Raw genomic sequence first — 17,444 nt, 5'->3', positions numbered from 1 at the left:
CTCCCTTGCCAATGACTTTTTGGATTTGGGACGGTCCTTCCCAATTGGCGCTTAGTTTGCCATGTCCTTGTGGTTTTCGTATATCTTCCACCATTCTGAGAACGAGGTCTCCTTCTGAGAATGTCCTCGGTTTGAGCTTCTTATTGTATTTCCGAGCTATAGCTCGTTTTGCAGCTAATTGATGTAGTGCTGATTTGTCTCGGATTTCTTCGACGAGGTCAAGCTCGGTTCTTCTGGTTTCAATGTTGTCGCTTTCGCTGACGTTTATAGTTCTGGTGTTTTGTAGGGATACCTCAATGGGTATCATGGCATCACAACCGTAGACTAACCTAAAGGGGGTTTCCCTTGTTGATGATTGTTCGGTTGTGTTATAGCTCCATAGTACCTCAGGGATAAGCTTTGCCTATTCTCCTTTGGAGTCTTCAAGCTTCTTTTTAAGGCCCTGCAGAATGATCTTATTGGCAGCTTCGACTAAACCGTTAGTTTGTGGATGTTCGACAGAAGAGAACTGTTGAACTATTTTGAAATTTTGTAAAAAAGTTGTGAACTTTTGGTCTATAAATTGTCTACCGTTATCAGTAATAATGAATTGAGGAATACCGAATCGGCATAGTATGTTTCTCCATACAAAAGAAATCATTTTTTCGGAAGTGATTTTTGCCAATGGTGTTGCCTCTATCCATTTTGTAAAATAATCAATGGCAACAATTAAAAATTTAACCTGGCCTGGAACGGGTGGAAAAGGTCCGAGGATATCTAGCCCCCTTTGTTGAACGGCCAGCATATCTCGGAAGCATGTAACTGCTCGGCTGGGTTGTGGATGATTGGCGCATGACGTTGACAGTGATCGCAATATTTAACTTTAGTCATGCAGTCTTGTTGTAACGTCGGCCAGTAGTAACCTGCTCGGAGGATTTTGGCAGCTAAACTTCGGCCGCCTATGTGTGTTCCACAAACGCCTTCATGAACTTCGTCTATTGCCAGCTTGGCTTCTGTTGTGTTTAGAAACCTTAGGAGATGTCTTGTAAATCCTCTTTTGTATAACTGGGTTCTGAGTATTTTGTAAAAACTTGCTCTTCTTTTGAACTTTCTTCGATTTTGAAAGTTGTTGGGTATTTTACCTGTTTGCAAGTAAGTTATGAAGGGTGATCTCCAGTCATCCTCCTACGAGATACTCGAAATTGTTGTTAGCATAACACTAGGTTCGTCGAGTGTTAGTTGAGATAATATAGGTGTTGTATTTTGACTTCTTGTTGTTGCCAGTTTTGAAAGGATATCAGCTCTGTTGTACCACAAGGAGGGAGTCGCACTTGACGTTTAACTATGTTATGCCCATTGTGTGGGCTAGTTGTAGTCCTGCTATTAGAGCTTCATATTCTGCCTGGTTATTGCTTGCGTGGAAAGTAAATTGCAGGGATTGTTCTAATGTTGTTCCTTGTTCGTCCTCAAGTAGTATTCCTGCTCTAGAGCCCTTACTGTTTGAAGCTCCATCGACGTATAGTGTCCATGTATTGTCTTTAGTATCTTTTTCTTCGAAAGTAAGTTCTGCAATAAAGTCGTCCAGTGCTTGTGATCTGATGGCCCCTCGGGACTGGTATTGGATGTCGTATTCTGACAATTCGATCGACCATTTGATTAGTCTTCCTGCTAGTTCAGGCTTTGTCAGTATTTTTCTTAAGGGTTGTTCGGTTCTGACCACAATGGGATGGCTTTGGAAGTAGTGTAGCAAGCATATGGTTGTTGTTACAAGAGCCAAAGCCAGTTTTTCTAACTTCGGGTATCGGACCTCGGCGTTCTGAAGGGATTTGATGACGAAGTATACCGGGTGTTGTTCCTTTCCTGTTTCTGTTACCAGGACAGAGCTGATAGCATGGTTAGTAATAGATAAATAAAGGTAAAAGGGTTTACCAGCCTCTGGGGTTTGGAGGATTGGAGGTGCTGATAGTATGGCCTTGAGCTCGGTGAAAGCTGCTTCGCATTCTTCGGTCCAATGGAACTGTTCTTGTTTCTTTAGACGTTTGAAAAAGTGATGTAATCGGTGAGCTATACGAGGCAGAAATATGGCTAACGCTGCAAGTCGGTTAGTCAACTGTTGAACCTCTTTAATTGTCTTCGGCATAGTAGCTAGAATCTCGATTTAACTCTTAAAATCTTTCGATATTACGATTTTAAATGAGTTTATCGATTTTATGAAATTTGTACTAAATCTGACGATTTTACGATTTAAATCTTGTTAAGATTTTACGTTTTACGTTTTTTATTTACTTTTTCGATTTCACGTAAAATCTCGATTTTCTCTACCTTGGTCTTCGGGCTTCTCATGTTAAGGATTGCCTGGAATTTTTCGGGGTTGGCTTCTATACCTCGACAAGTCAGCATGAAGCCAAGAAATTTTCCACTTTGAACTCCGAAAGCGCATTTTTCTAGATTGAGCTTCATGTTGTATCTTCGGAGTTGCTGGAATATTTCTTTCAAATCATTGACGTGTTCTGCTGTATGTGCGAATTTTGCTACCATGTCGTCAACGTAGACTTCTATGTTTCGGCCAATTTGGTTTGTGAAAATTTTGTCCATAAGTCTTTGATAAGTAGCACCTGCATTTTTTAGTCCAAATGGCATAACCTTACAGCAAAAATTCCATTGTCAGTGATAAAAGCAGTTTTATCTTAGTCAACCTCATGCATTAGTATTTGATTATAGCCAGAATAGGCATCCATGAAACTTAAACATTGAAAATCAGAGGAATTATCAACAAGTTTATCAATGCACGGGAGGGGGTATGCGTCCTTAGGGCAGGCCTTGTTAAGGTCCGTATAGTCCATACACATCCTCCACTTACCATTGTTCTTTTTTACCATTACCACATTGGCCAACCAAGTGGAGTATCTGAGCTCTTTGATGAAGCCAACGTTGAGTAATTTTTGGGTTTCCTCGAGGGAGGCTTCCCTCTTGTCTGTACCGAGGTGTCTTTTCTTCTGAGTTATAGGTCGGGCTGATGGGTTGATAGCTAGCTTGTGACAAATGATGTTGGGATCTATGCCTGGCATGTCTGCTGGGGTCCATGCGAACAGGTCGATGTTTTGTCTTAATAGCTCGGCTAGTTGATCTTGTTCATCGTTTTTTAGTGCGTTGCCAAGGTATGTATATTTTTCTTCCTCGGTTGTTAACTGAATCTTAGTAAGGTCATCTGTTGGCGTTGGTCGTTCTTGATTGTTGGTTCTGGGATCTAGGTCGGCCAGGGGAGGTAGTCAATCTGAGTTATATACTGCTTGGACATACTGCTGTTCGGGTTGTCTTGATTATTCATTCTTTAGGCTAGCGTTGTAGCACTTCCTGGCCTCCTTCTGGTCTCCGTGGATAGTTACAACTTTGTTATCCTGCGAGAGAAACTTGACACACAAATGCACAGTAGAAACAATAGCATTGAATGCATTTAACGAAGGTCTACCTAGAATGATATTATAGGAACTTTTGCAATCCACAATGAGATATTGTATTTCTAAGGTTTTGTAGTTAGGATAGTCTCTAAAAGTGGTTTGTAACCAGACGTAACCTCATATGGAAACTCGCTTACCCGAGAAACCTACCAGTTCTCCGGATGAGGGTTGGAGGATCTTGTCGCTCAGTTTCATTTTTTGGAATGTTGAATAGAACAGCACGTCCGCACTGCTCCCTGGGTCCATCAGGATCTTTTTTACCAGTGGCTCCCCCGACCTGTGCTGTAATGACGACGGGGTTGTCCAGGTTCCGATCGGTCGCCTTATAGTCTTTAGGGATGAATGAAATTTCTGGTTTGTCCTTGTTGATGGGTTGGGATGAGGTTGACTCTGTCATAGTCATCATAGCTCGGTATGATCTTTTCCTTGCCGAGTTTGTGCATCCGCCACCTGCAAAGCCACCAGAAATGCAATTTATTATTCTGCGAGGTGGATTGATATCATTGTCTACCTTTTTCCCTTTATCTCGGGAATTGTCAGTTGTTTTGGATTGCTGGCCGAGGTCCTCTGTGTTCCGCTTCCATCCGCAGATGTCGATATACTTGTCTAATAGTCCTTGGCGGACCAGTTTCTCGAGGTCATCTTTTGCTATTACGCAGTCGTCCATGGTGTGGCCATACTTCTGGTGGAAAGCGCAGTACTTGGATTTGTCTACGTATCGTTGGTCTTGATATGTGCCGGCCCTGTTTGGGAGTTTGATAAGTTTTGAGTGCAGTATGTCTTTTATAATGTCCTCCCTTTTTGTATTAAGGGGGTGTAACTGTGAAACTTTGGTGTTAGTCTGAACGATCTCTGGTTTGTTCTGCTATTTGATTGCCTGTTTCGTCTTTCCTCCTCTCTGTTTGAGGTAGGTTTCTCCGCTCTTCGCAGTGCTCGAAACTCTTCGATTTCGATCTGTGTTGTAGCTTTTTCCCGGAACTTGGCCAGAGTCTTCGGCTTTGCTATGACTATGGACTCTTGGAACTTCCCTGGGCGGAGACCGCTTTTTAAGGCGTAGAGATGGACTTTAGGGTTTAGGTTGGGTATTTCATTGGTCGCTTCTGCGAACCTGGTCATGTAGTCTTTCAGGCTTTCGTTCGGCCCTTGCTTGATGGTGCTAAGATAATCAGAGTTGTGCACGTATATTTTGGACGCGGCGAAATGATTGACAAACTGGTCGGCCAGCTCATCAAAGTTTGAGATGGAGCCTTCAGGGAGGTTGGAGAACCAAATTAAGGTGGCTCCATCTAGAAAGGTTGGGAAAGTGCGGCATAAAATCGGGTTAGATTCTTTGTTCATAAACATCATGGCATGGAATTTAGTGACATGGACGTTTGGGTCTCCTATTCCTTGGTAGGGTTTTAGAGTCGATGGTAGGGTGAAATTTTTGGGCATTTCGAAGCTCATGACCTCCTTTGTAAAGGAGTTGGTTCTTTTGGTGATTGTTTTTGCGGTTTTGGGGATTGTGTGTTTAGTTTCCGATGTATGTTCATCGTTGTTGTCCTTCGTTTTCGGCGTTCTTATGCTCTCCTCCTTTGCTACGGTCATGCTCCATCTGGCGCAAGAGTTCGGCCATTCTCTGGTTTTCGGCCCTGAGGGCCTCATTGATTGCCAGAATTTCGGCTTGATTGGTACTCGAAGGAGCGTGACTGTGTTCGTCCGCCATGCGTCGTGACCTGCAAAAAAGAGTAGAAAGATATATAGAGTAAAGGGCTGTGGGGTTAGAAAAATCGTGGGTTCCACGGTGGGCTCCACGGTGGGCGCCAAATGTTCCTGCGTGGATCTGGACGCTCCGAGGTATAGCTTGTCCTACTGGAGCTCAGACCAGCTTTCCTTGAGCAGGAGGGTGGAACGTCGTCTGCTTACTGGGGAGGCGGTGTTGGGAACCTACAAAGGAACTCCAACGCTCAAGTAAGAGTGTAAAATAATTCAGAGTAAAACTGAATATGTTGCATACCTCTAGCTTAGTAGATTGCTAGTATATATATTGATTTGTTGTGAGGTTTGTTATTTGTTATTCGTATCTTTGCTACTATTTTGACGGAGTCTTCATTTAGTGCTTTGGTGGTTAGAATTTGTGATAGTGCGGTTAGAAAGATTTGCGGACGAGCTGTTATGTTAGTTTTGGTAACGGATCATATATATATATATATAAGTCCTACATACAACATATTGCAATTTTATTTTGTCATATTGATATCACCTAACTTAAGCTCTCGTATATTGGTTGGATCAATTATTTTAGGAAATGTACTGAAACTAGAAGAAGACAAATAATCACAGCGAGATATTCATGATACGAAACGGGCCACTATAGTACTAATATACTATTTATATATGTGGATTGCCCGGCCTCTCCCTTAATTATGAAGATGCAATAGTACAACTAACAATTAGGGATATACTTTGCGTCTGATCAAAGAATAATGATAATGAAATGTACATAATCACTAATAATTATGAATGAAATGATAGTTGCATAACCATTTTTACAATTACTTTTGAACTATAGTAATAGTAGCACTACATGTATATTATCCCAAAATTTGATAATATATATGGAATATAATAGTATTTAATGGTGAAAGCAAAGTGGAATGATATCTTCATTCCGATAATGTTAGAAAGATAAAAAAAAAAAAAAATTTTATTTCCATTTTTTGGGAGATACTAAAATGATATTTTTCGTTTATAAAGGTATATTCTCTTCTCTTTTAACTTTTAAAAAACTTTCTCTTTAATCCATTTTAAATTTTTTGTGTTAACTAATGTCAACTTTATTTATTTTTTAAGAAAATATAAATTATTTTTTAAAAAAATACCCATTAACAAAAATTTTATTTTTTATTATTAAATTTTGCTTATCAAAATATCCTTTAATAAATTATTCTTTTATTGATTAAATTGTATTTTTTTAAAAATTTAATAATTATATTATTTTTTTTCTAAAATACCCTTAAATAATTTTTTAATTATTAAATTATAATTTTACCAAAATTTTTGTTAACAATTTTTTTATATTTTATTATTAATTTTTGATATCTATATATATTATTTTAACATTAAATAAAAAATTTTAGTAAGATTATTTTTCAATATCAATATATATTAGTTGTTATATATAATAGCAGTGGTAAGATTTTTTATTTAATATTAAAATAATATATATTGATATAAAAAAATTAATAATAAAATATAAAAATAATTGTTAACAAAAATTTTGGTAAAATCACAATTTAATAATTAAAAAATTATTGAAGGGTAGGTATTTTAGAAAAAAATAATTTAATTATTAATTTTTTTAAAAGTATTTTAATAAAAATATAATTTAATCAATAAAAAAATAATTTATTAAAGGGTATTTTGGTAAGTAAAATTTAATGATAAAAAATAAAATTTTTGCTAATGGGTATTTTTTTCAAAAAATAATTTATTTTTTCTTAAAAAATGGATAAAGTTAATATTAGTTAACACAAAAAATTTAAAATAGATTAAGGAGGAGGTTTTTTAAAAGTTAGAAGGAAGGGAAATGTACATTTATAAAATAGAGGGGAAGAGAGTGTCATTTTAACATCTCGCAGGGGAGGGGAGTAGAATTTTCTCAAAAAAAAAGTTTGAACTTATTTTATTTAATATTCATTAATTATTGCAACAATTAATAAATGCTAAATAAGGCAAATTATTACTATTTTTAGCTAATTTTTTTTGTTTACAACACATTTCCGTCTTCCTTATTTGTTTTGCAACTTTTTTATTTTATTTACTTTTTGATATAATGAAATATTCCAACTTATGCGATGGATATCGAAGTAATGGTGAGAAGACCTTTCTTTATTAAACCCCCATCAAATTGTCATCAGCACTTAGTGTTGAAATCTAACCCACAAATAATATAATGAATTTTCTATTTTAAAGTTGATTAGTTGCACCTTCTAATTAGTTAACGAACGATAGATTATATATAATTATTGAAAGTAAAATGGAATGAATATTTATATATATTAATATAAGGTGGATAAAAGATTTTATAATTATCTTTATACGAAGATATTTTTTTTATTATTAGATAATAAATTATAAACTTTGATTTTAATATATTATAAATTATTTTTTTAAATATAATTAAATAAATAAATCACACTTTTAATACAAGTATTTTTTATAAGAAAATATTTTAATATTTTCGTTTGAATAGGTGCTTTAATGTAAAACCTAGTTTTGAGGAGGGGTCATCCTCCACGTACCAACCAACCAATCAATCATTCTATGCAAATTGCAAAAGAAAATATATTCTTTTTTTGTATTGGATGCTTTGCCTATATATGTTTCATTTTTATTCAAAATAAATGATAATAATGTAATGATAAAAGTTGTGTTTGGCCTGAAAAGACTGGAAATCCCCACACCTTTAGTTTGTTCTAGTTTGATTTTGACTTTCTTGTCACTTTTCTTCTTGCAAATTATTACCAATCGACCTAACTTAAATATCAAACTAAGGGGGCAATGCTAATTAATATACCAAAAGAACTAATTTTATGATCAGAAATATTTGATAACAAAAGAAAAAAATTAAAAATAGTTAGAATTTATTTTATTTAGTATTTATTAATTATTGTTAATTGTTGGAACAATAATTAAATAATATTAAACAAAATAAATTTTGATTATTTTTTTATTTTCCTAATATTACTGTTTCATGAAATTGATTATCACAATAAAAGAAAAAAGCCTTAATTATAAGGTGAAAACTCACATATATGTAATTATTTTTATATGAAGTTATAGTTGAGAGTTGTTAGACGTGATAATTTAGTCAAATATGTCAAATCATCTATCGACTCTCAATTATCAACTTCATATAAAATTAATTGTAGTTAAGTTTCTACTTAATTATAATTAAATACGTGGAAATGCAATATAATGTGATTTTTTGTCCCATCTTTATTTTAATTAACAAATGGAATTTTCTGAAAAATAATATATTACTATAGTTGTAAGTATTACTATTACAGTCTATTATTTTTTAGATCAATAGGAAAAAAATTTCGGATATCCGTCAGTCGAAAACTTCCGACTAATCATATATGATTTCATCTTTCTGTGGGTAAGAGGTTGATCATGAAATCTTGTTATATCCACTATTTTTAAATTTAAAAAATGTTCCACTTTGTATTCTCTCTTTTATTTTAGATCACGTATATGGTCTCTATTGGAATTTGTTTCTTTCTTATTTTGTGTCTCATTTTGAAGAGAGTTGCGCTTGGCTGATTTAATTTGTTTATTTAAACAATTTTTTCATATTTAATTAAGTAATAAACTTAGGATTTAATGATTGTGACATATTAAGTGAACTGTCATTTTAGTATTTAGCTTCCCATGATGACGAAAACAATGGCATGAGAAACGGACAGAAATTAAAGTCTTGTCTGATCAACAAATTATAGCCAGACATGTACGCAGAGTGCATGCATGCAATTGTCTAAATCCTATTCCTATCAACAATAAATTCAAAATTTAGCATAGAACAAATTAATATGTGGCATGCATGATTAATTAAACTCATAATATTATTAATTCATAATTTCATATATCCAAATTACACCTGAAAATCTATCAAAAGGATTATTGTTATATAGTTTGTTGCCAACCAATTCATGGGTTCAGCAGAAACCTTTTTATTGTAGTGCTTATCTCATATATACATTACATGCGTTTATGTTTTCATTTTTCAACAAAAAATGTGGTTAAATACATTCAGCCACACTTTTAAATGCATTAGTGACACTTTATTGATGTTAAATGTCTGGATAAAATGATAAATATATGCCATGCATGCATAACAAAAAGAATCTTGCTTCTGCCTCTTCAATTTGATTGTAGGGACATTATATTTATCATTCAAATAATAAATTAAAATAATTTCCATTCCTTGCGGTTCAATAATTCCATTATACCCCCTCTTTATTAAAAAATTATACAGACATTAGTATGATAGTATCACTTAAAAATAACCTAAAAAAATAAAGGTGAAAACTCAGGTGTAGTTGACTTCACGTGAAGTTGATAGCTGAGAGCCGTTAGATAAAAATTTAGTTATCAATTTCACGTGAAGTCGACTGTACCTGAGTTTCCACCAAAAATTAAACACTGTAAAAAATCAAATTAAAAAACAAAATTAGCAACAACTTTTAACGAATAGTACAGTCTCAACAATTATTTATTTAATTAACTCATATTTCAAGACCTTGCGCATGAAGAATCCCAGTTGGTTTGGCTTAATGTGCTTGTTTTGCTATGGACATCAGGACATATTCTCTGTCGTTGCTCATACGTACGTTATTCTTTTACCTATAATAATATGCTTCATCATGCATGCCACTTTATATATAAGATAATGTAATAATAAAATAATAATGATATGAACTTATGATTAATTATTCCTTCTTTTCTGGGAGGTTTCAATTTACAACATAACAAAAGCTAGAATATAAAATTTGAGCTACTTTTTCATTTAATCAGTTGCTGCTACATTAATGCATATTATTTTTTGTCCACCTGCCATCGTATTGTTTAGCACTATAAGCTGTGAAACTTTTGGGTAGTACTTTTTCAATTTTCATATTTGAATATAATATTTATTAAAAAATATTTTAATATCCACACAATATTAAAGAAAACATAATTCAATCTATACTATACATTTCGTTTTTTTTTTTTTTTGTGATAAATTAATATAACAGACTATTAAGAGATTTTTTAATTAAGAAAAATAATCAACTACTCTCAAATTATCAAAATGCATTAATATAACTTTTTATTTTTACATTGATATAAATTTTATACGGAATCGAGTTGAGTTAAAGAAAATATAAAAAATCAAATCAAATTTTCATACATCTCCCACATACCCACCACATATCATCCCTACAAAGAATTACAAATTTTAACAAAATTGCATTAGGCCCAAGCCGAACCAATCTGAAATTTCATGAGACAAAAAATAAAAGAATAAAAGAAAAGAGAGTACTTCATTTAAATCAAAATTGGTCCTCTTTGAGACATTAAGACTACATTTGTTTCCAGGGATTGAAACTAAAGACTGAGTATAGTGTTTGGTCATTAGAGACTGAAACTAAAATTTCTAGGAACAGAAACTGAAATTTTAATATTTCTTTTCAAAAATACTCTTATTTAACTTTTCAAATTTCAAATTTACCCCTCAATATCTATATTTATCTTAAACTAATCATGAAACTTAGACATAACTCATTCGTGTACATTTTACACCAAACACGGACTAAATTTAGTATTTGTCTCTTAGTATCTATTTCTCAATCTCAGTTTTTCTTGCAAACGCAGCTTAACATACAACATGAATCTATTGCTAGAATCCATCACATATCTTGTAGATATCAACATCAACTTTAACGAGATAACCCCATACTTGAAAAAGGTACCAAATGAGAATACGGCCCAAAATTTTCCCTAAGATACAGTTTTTATTAGTTTCTATAAAGACTTCTCAAGCAGTCATGGATGTGTTCATCTCATTCAGTATGCGGAGGTATCTATTATGGTCTAAGGTGTTCTTGAAGCCAGGAAGGAAATCTATAAAGAACCTTAGAACTGCAGCAAGACGTTGACTGTCATTGGAAACAAATGCTGCTTCCAAGAACAATGCCGGCCGGATGCTATCCACCTGAAAATAATTCCAACATTGGTTTACTTCAGAGTTTTGCAATTTTAGAGGGCGAAAAATCATTAACCAAGACCCAATGACCATTTCTTGTTTTTCCCTATACATTTATTAGTCATTGGTCTGTCTGTAAATACTAGCTCTAATACTTTCTCTTTAAAACAGTTGCTTTTCATCTTTGACAATTTCATGAATCAATAACCACGTTGCTCATCTCTGAAGTAACTACTAACTACCAGTAACACAATCTCCCCAACCATAATGCCAAAAACATTGCTCAATTTGGATTATAAACAATTACCAGTTAAGTTACTATGCAGTGAATGATGGAGTTTTTGCAAGCAATAACACCAGCATAGTCGATAATTACCTTGAATTTCCGTGCATATCGTAATGCTTCCATGTGGTATCCATCTTGCAGTAGCAGCATCACATAATCATGATGTAGACCAAGCTGTCTCAGCATGTCCAGTCCAAGCTTCCTAGTTTGCGTATTCTGACGACCAGACTCTAGGAGCTGTAGTGCAACTTCCTTAGAGGGCTCCAAAATCTGTTACAAAGACAGTCTAGTTTCAAAATAAAACTTAACAATAATTTAGTATAAAGGCCTTGCACCTCCAAAATAATAATAGAGAAATTTCAGTAACCTTGTTTATGACAAACAACCCAAGTTCTGCATATCGTTCATTGCGGACCAGCAATTGAATTATCAATACATACAGATTTGGGAGTGCTCGAATCTTTTCCACATTTGCACTGTAATAATTAATAGAGAACATTGAGGATCTGGTCCAAAAATAAAAAAAAAATACTAGCAGTATTGCACATAACCTATGGCAAAATGATGCGAATGTGCAATTGCGTTATGTAGTTAAGGAATTTAAGTTGCAGACTTCAACATCTTTTTAAATAGGCAAAATTAATATTCTCTGTTGTACACAGAAAGTGGAAAATCTATGGTAAGCTTTTTGGAGCTAAAACTGTAAAACAGCTTCTAGACTATTGAGTGATAGCATACCTGTGAAGGAATTCAATAATGATGGCAACCAAGTAAGAAGGGTCTCCAACCATCTCTTCATCAATGGGAGAAAAGACAAAGCTGTACATCTCATCTGGTGAAATTGCTGCGGAGGCGAGTTGGGATTCCTCTTGCCCAAGCTGCAGAGATGATTGCGTAACATAAGCATTATGAACTTCAGTGCCAGAGGAGTTCTCATCGTTCACTTCATCCCCAACTTGGGTCTCCTTTGAATTGTGTTTTGGATTTGCAGTACGGGACTCATCCTCAGAATCCAGACTTAAAGCTTTACTAGAAGATCCTCTGTCCACCCTTGCATCGGATTCACGTGCAATTGATTTTCCAATTGCATTTGTTCCTACAGCAGATACATCAGCACCAGCATTTTGTACACTAGATGCCGATGGCTTCTCTGGCTTCAGGCCCTTAAGATAGCTACCAGTCTTAATTGAATGAGAGTATGAGGTAACCACTACGTGTATAGCTTTGGCAACTACAGGTACAGGCCTATGCTCCAGAATAAGTGTTTGAATTATACCTAAGCACAATTGTTTTGCCTGAAAGAGCAGAAATGAGGTTATGTATTCCAATATAATCAAATAACTAACTTGAAGTTACAAACCAAACTAGTATACGTTTTTTTTTTAAATATCTGAAAGAAAAAGAAAAAAGAAAAAGAATACAGGCAGCAGGCAGAACTATAATCCCACACCAGTAACATACATGCTCTAACAAAGAAAGAAGGTCTGCAGGAGGATCACGGAGCAAAAGAAAGCCATCCCTAAACTTATATAGGTGAGAATACCATTAACATATGTAGTCTTTTTCTAGGGAAAAAAAAAGGTAAAATAAAAGCATGGCCTTAAGGGCCCATTTATATAAGGGATTTTTCCAGAATCACATTCTGGATTCCAGTGCAATGTCTTGATAAAGTATACAAGCAAATTTAGCATTCTTAGGTTTAGCAAGACTGCTAGAGAATTGGTATCCCAAAAGCTAAAAAATAAATAAATCAATATATGGTCTCGCTTTAGACATGATACATGACAGAGCTCAATGGCGTCGTTTGATTTATGTAGCCGACCCCACCTAGTGAGACAAGGCTTTGTTGTTGTTGTTGTTTGTTTGTATATGTAAAATCTTGAAAACACACATACATGTGTAACTTTTCCAGGCAATGAACACGAAATCATGCTTTTTGTATATATATGGCAGATGGTAACTGTCTTGTCTAACACTATTCTTACGTGCCTTGTTGCTCAACCCTAGCTAACAATCACATATTTTCTCCTTGTACACGACGGGATACTACTGCTTCATTATTGTATCCTGAAGCACTAATCAAACCTAAAGTATTGCTCTGGTGAGGTGGGGTGTGGGGGAAAGATACCTTGTTAGCTTCCAACTTCCTCCGCTGCAGGAACTCTAATATTGATGGGGCCTCTGAGATACTGGCAGAAATTGCCTGCAATATAAGACTACTCGTGAAAAGCAAGCACACTAAACATGATATTGGTACTCAAGAAGAAATTACTTACCTCTAAGTCTAAATGAAACTTCCATAATAACTTGTTGGTCACATCACATACAAGGTCAGGCACTAGAAAAGTCCATGAATCGGCATAGGTAACTGCTTCATGATTACTCACGTTACTGTATGAACTGTGACTTTCTCTACCACTAGATTGAGATGTAGTAGTACTGGACCTAGGAAAACCTCTTAGCAATAAAGGAAGGGGTGCAGATATCGGAGCTCGAGAATCTGCAAAGAGATCATAAAGTATGACAACCTTTGCTTCAATTTGATGGATAAGAAGTACATTGTCAACCACACTCACAGCAACCCTGCTGGAATATATTGGTAGAGAACCCTGCAAATATCATGAACACAACTCTCGTTTCATATTTCTATAGTTCAATGCAAAACCACACAAGATAAAAGAATGAAATTACTTATCCTAGACGTACATATTTTGTTTTTCAAACTTCTACTACAAAATTTTAAGCAAACGTTAATTTGGTCAATCAGAAGAAACAGAATTGTATTGACTTTAACATAATGAATCTTACTAGGTCAAATTAGAAGTCTCTTAAAGTATGAGAATCTAATTCCTGTCCTGATATTTCTTATTGAATTATAGCAGTCTGATTGCTTATCCATGGTCAATTAATAACAAATTTCTTTTATTCTAGTAAGTAAATTGATAGGCACTTCGTGCCTAGTGATTTGATTTCTTTAGTTTTAAAATAAAAACATAGTATTAAAATTGATAATGGAGTAAAACCAAAACCATTTTAGTTTAACAGATTTGAGCAAAATGAGTATAAAAGGGAACATAAATTGTTATGAAAAAGCAGTTTTCTTGACCAACCCATTATGTGAATTAATTGTTCTATATATGAAACAATAAACCTTAAAACGTCAAGTGAACTCCCACCCCACACAAAACTGTATCTGTTTAACATAATACAATTGACGTGCCTGTACCACCAAGGTAGGACAGAGGACAACATCCCCCACAGAAAATTGACATTTTTTCAGAGGCTATGTTAAGCTAACCTAGGTATGAGTATTGAATACAGTGTGATACCATATGTAAATACAATAACAAAATATGGGTATGGTAATATATATTAAACAAAAAATATCATGATTATATATATGATAAAAATAAATATTAGTAAAACATTTATCAACATTTATAATATAATTGAAGAAAAATACTTTATATGGGCCAAATTTAGATTTATATATTGAACTTTTCAAGTAATAAAATTTTAACATAGTAAACATTCACCAAAAGGAAAACTTTTAGAATTATGCAAAAGAAAAAAAAAATACAAATACAAAAGTATAATATGAGTATTGATACAGAATGGGTATTAATATAGGTAAATTACCAAAATTGAAGTATTTGTGCATAATAGTTCTGAGGAGATTTCTAATTTTCTTTTAAAGAAAAGACAGTTTAGGGTAAATTCAAAACAGTAACTCATAAAGAAATTTGAGTAAACCAACCTGCTGAATCACAGCATCACGATATAGCCTATATGAATGGAGTAGCATAGCAACTCTATCAACTTGCAAGCAATATATCCTACCATAACTGTAAAAAGAAAAGGCCAAAAAATCAAAAACAGAAAACCAAAAAACAAAAAACAAAGTGAGCTGTGTAAATTATGACGACTTAAGCTTGAATGCTTAAAGAAATCAAATACTGATATACATACACAGTGATAATAAAGATGTCTTCAGCAGCTAAAACAGGCTTACTATTGGCCTCAGATTTGGCCATAACCATGTCAAACCTTGGCAAGCGAACAATATCTGCAGATGAAATCTAACAAGAAATGCGTTGCTGTATTAGCCAAATGAAATAACATGAAGTTCATCAATTGACATTCTACACTGATACTCTTAAGCAACATGAAAAAGCTGCACTGATACATGTCTTTTTTTCTGAACAATAATGATCTCAAATCCTATTTTGACTAACAATAAATTACAATTCTTCCATGAGCTACAAAGCAGGTCAGCAGTATTGAAATTTAGCTACAGCTTGATATTATAAAGCATTCATCTTTGCACATACACTAATTACAAATCCTAGTTCATGTCATAGCAAATAACTTGTCCTGTCACAAGGTAATTTCATGATGAATCTTATTATTATTTGACAAACCAAATAAATGTATTTCTAACATAATAATTAGCATGAAACAGGAAGTATAATATGCAAGTTTTACCTGAAATCCATGGAATGTCTTGCACTGCATTCCAGAAGCAAGAAGAACCAACCGACTTTCATGTGTGTAAACGTACCAACTCACATTGATTTTCTTTGTTTCGACCAATTGAAGTGATTTAGAGGCTGAATTATATGCATACAAGTCTAGACCACTGTTGAAATAGATTGTAATTCAATTCTTCATTTATTTTATGTTTATATATATAAAAGAAGAAAAACTGTACATTTCCAGCTAATAAATATTTTCTCTATCTTTTGTTGTCTTCAATGAATTTAACATCAGAATGTATTAAAAAGCTGCATCATTAAAAAATGTGAATTTTATCACCAAAGAGGGGTGGAAAAGTCAACAATACCTGGTCTTAACAATTACAATATCACATTGTTGGCTATCAGTCCAAAAAAAACCAAGTATGCTTTCTGATTCTGGCCTGCACTTATGGCTAAAAGTTTCCCTTGTCTCTCTGATCTGAAATTGTATCTCATGGTTCGATCGTTGGATCGCGATAACCTTTGTGTCTAAAGAGTATCGAATAGCTAAAATAGGCCCCTCACTTATTGAATCAGTGGTGGGATCAATAAGAGGATCAAAGGGAACAACTTTCCATGAAAACACCTGAACATTAAAACAATCATTCTGGATTCAACATTTGAATAAGGGAGTATGGAAATAGAATAATAACAAATCATTTCAAAGTAATGTAACAAGGTCGACATCATGTTTCTCTAAATAGGAAAATTTTACAAGGTACGTCATATTACTTGATCAGCTGTTGGAGAGAGTAGCAATTTGTTTCCATCATCATAAAACAATCCCTTTGATCCAGGAACATTGCACCGAAATGGTGGATACTGAATGTAAGCATGTGAAAGGCCACCAGTGCCGCTGAGACCTATATTAGGTTTTGATGTTGATGCTTTTCCAGCCATGTTGCTGAGTCCTCTTTCACTGCAGCAAACCTCTCTAAATTAAATATACTAGACAGCAGATTTAAGTAATGCATCTTAATTAACAGGTGATACAAGGACTAAAAGTTGAACCTGTGCTATGTCCAACTATTGGACCTTCCTCTTAGACTGATGGCAGCAAAATTCTTCTCTAAATGCTTCTCTTCATAAACACTAAGCTATTTAGTGCGAGCTTAAACCTTCTTTTTCAACTGATTTACATAATATAAGATATATCAGAAATGCAAAAAATATAGCAACTATTCAGCTGTACAACATAATAACTACAAAAAATAGGAAGAAAAACCAACAGTTCTTAAAATTAGAAGTAGTTTATAGCCCACAGAAGTAATTAAATGAAGCTTTCGGAAAGGTTTCTGTTCAGTCTTTCTTGAATGCTTTTGCTCAGAATGAAAAACATAGAAGGTATCTTTTGCTTTTTCCTTAAATTGAAACAAACAACTTTATAGCTGAACTGACAAGCCACGGTAGTAGCAAAAGTTTCAAGGCAAGCCAATTGAAGAATACAATACCGTATTCTGCATACAACTTTTTAA

The 17,444-nt window shown here is 34.0% G+C and overlaps 2 protein-coding genes across 3 annotated transcripts; both read right to left on the bottom strand.

Moving 5' to 3' along the window:
• Positions 1 to 3,299: 3,299 nt before the first annotated feature.
• Positions 3,300 to 4,784, bottom strand: LOC148554440 (uncharacterized). Its single transcript, XM_088490318.1, has 3 exons — positions 4,315 to 4,784; positions 3,588 to 4,180; positions 3,300 to 3,448 (listed from the first exon to the last, which is right to left on the bottom strand). Exons 1-3 carry the CDS (start codon positions 4,782 to 4,784, stop codon positions 3,300 to 3,302), a joined length of 1,212 nt encoding a protein of 403 aa, XP_088346444.1.
• Positions 4,785 to 10,755: 5,971 nt separating this feature from the next.
• On the bottom strand, positions 10,756 to 17,105 carry LOC107645392 (C18orf8). Of its 2 annotated transcripts, none has more exons than XR_001621453.3 (12): positions 16,981 to 17,105; positions 16,702 to 16,888; positions 16,296 to 16,555; positions 15,938 to 16,091; positions 15,422 to 15,531; positions 15,210 to 15,297; positions 13,729 to 14,061; positions 13,581 to 13,655; positions 12,191 to 12,747; positions 11,820 to 11,928; positions 11,543 to 11,738; positions 10,756 to 11,175 (listed from the first exon to the last, which is right to left on the bottom strand). XR_001621453.3 is itself a non-coding variant. In XM_016349404.3 (12 exons), the coding sequence occupies exons 2-12, from the start codon at positions 16,867 to 16,869 to the stop codon at positions 10,999 to 11,001; spliced, it is 2,211 nt and encodes a 736-aa protein (XP_016204890.1). In that variant the 5' UTR covers positions 16,870 to 16,888; positions 16,981 to 17,105; the 3' UTR covers positions 10,756 to 10,998. The 2 variants fall into 2 exon arrangements, 1 of the variants encoding a protein (XP_016204890.1); XM_016349404.3 differs by having other exon boundaries at positions 11,543 to 11,722.
• Between the last annotated feature and the right edge of the window lie 339 nt (positions 17,106 to 17,444).

This window comes from Arachis ipaensis, chromosome B6 (genome assembly GCF_059453495.1).
Source record: "Arachis ipaensis isolate K30076 ecotype BB chromosome B6, ASM5945349v1, whole genome shotgun sequence".
NCBI lineage: Eukaryota > Viridiplantae > Streptophyta > Magnoliopsida > Fabales > Fabaceae > Arachis > Arachis ipaensis.
Note: the sequence above shows the minus strand (reverse complement) of the source record. Positions and strands in the feature narration are given on the sequence as shown.

What these genes read in the sequence shown, in the direction of transcription:
- LOC148554440 (XM_088490318.1), bottom strand. Translation starts at nt 4,784, where the DNA reads ATGATGTTTATGAACAAAGAATCTAACCCGATTTTATGCCGCACTTTC. An exon ending in GAGGAGGAAAGACGAAACAG is followed by an intron (nt 4,181 to 4,314) that starts GCAATCAAATAG and finishes ACTCCCAAACAG; the next exon opens with GGCCGGCACATATCAAGACC. An exon ending in AACCCTCATCCGGAGAACTG is followed by an intron (nt 3,449 to 3,587) that starts GTAGGTTTCTCG and finishes ATATCATTCTAG; the next exon opens with GTAGACCTTCGTTAAATGCA.
- LOC107645392 (XM_016349404.3), bottom strand. Translation starts at nt 16,869, where the DNA reads ATGGCTGGAAAAGCATCAACATCAAAACCTAATATAGGTCTCAGCGGC. An exon ending in AGTTTCATTTAGACTTAGAG is followed by an intron (nt 13,656 to 13,728) that starts GTAAGTAATTTC and finishes CTTATATTGCAG; the next exon opens with GCAATTTCTGCCAGTATCTC. An exon ending in ATTATTGAATTCCTTCACAG is followed by an intron (nt 11,929 to 12,190) that starts GTATGCTATCAC and finishes TAATTATTACAG; the next exon opens with TGCAAATGTGGAAAAGATTC.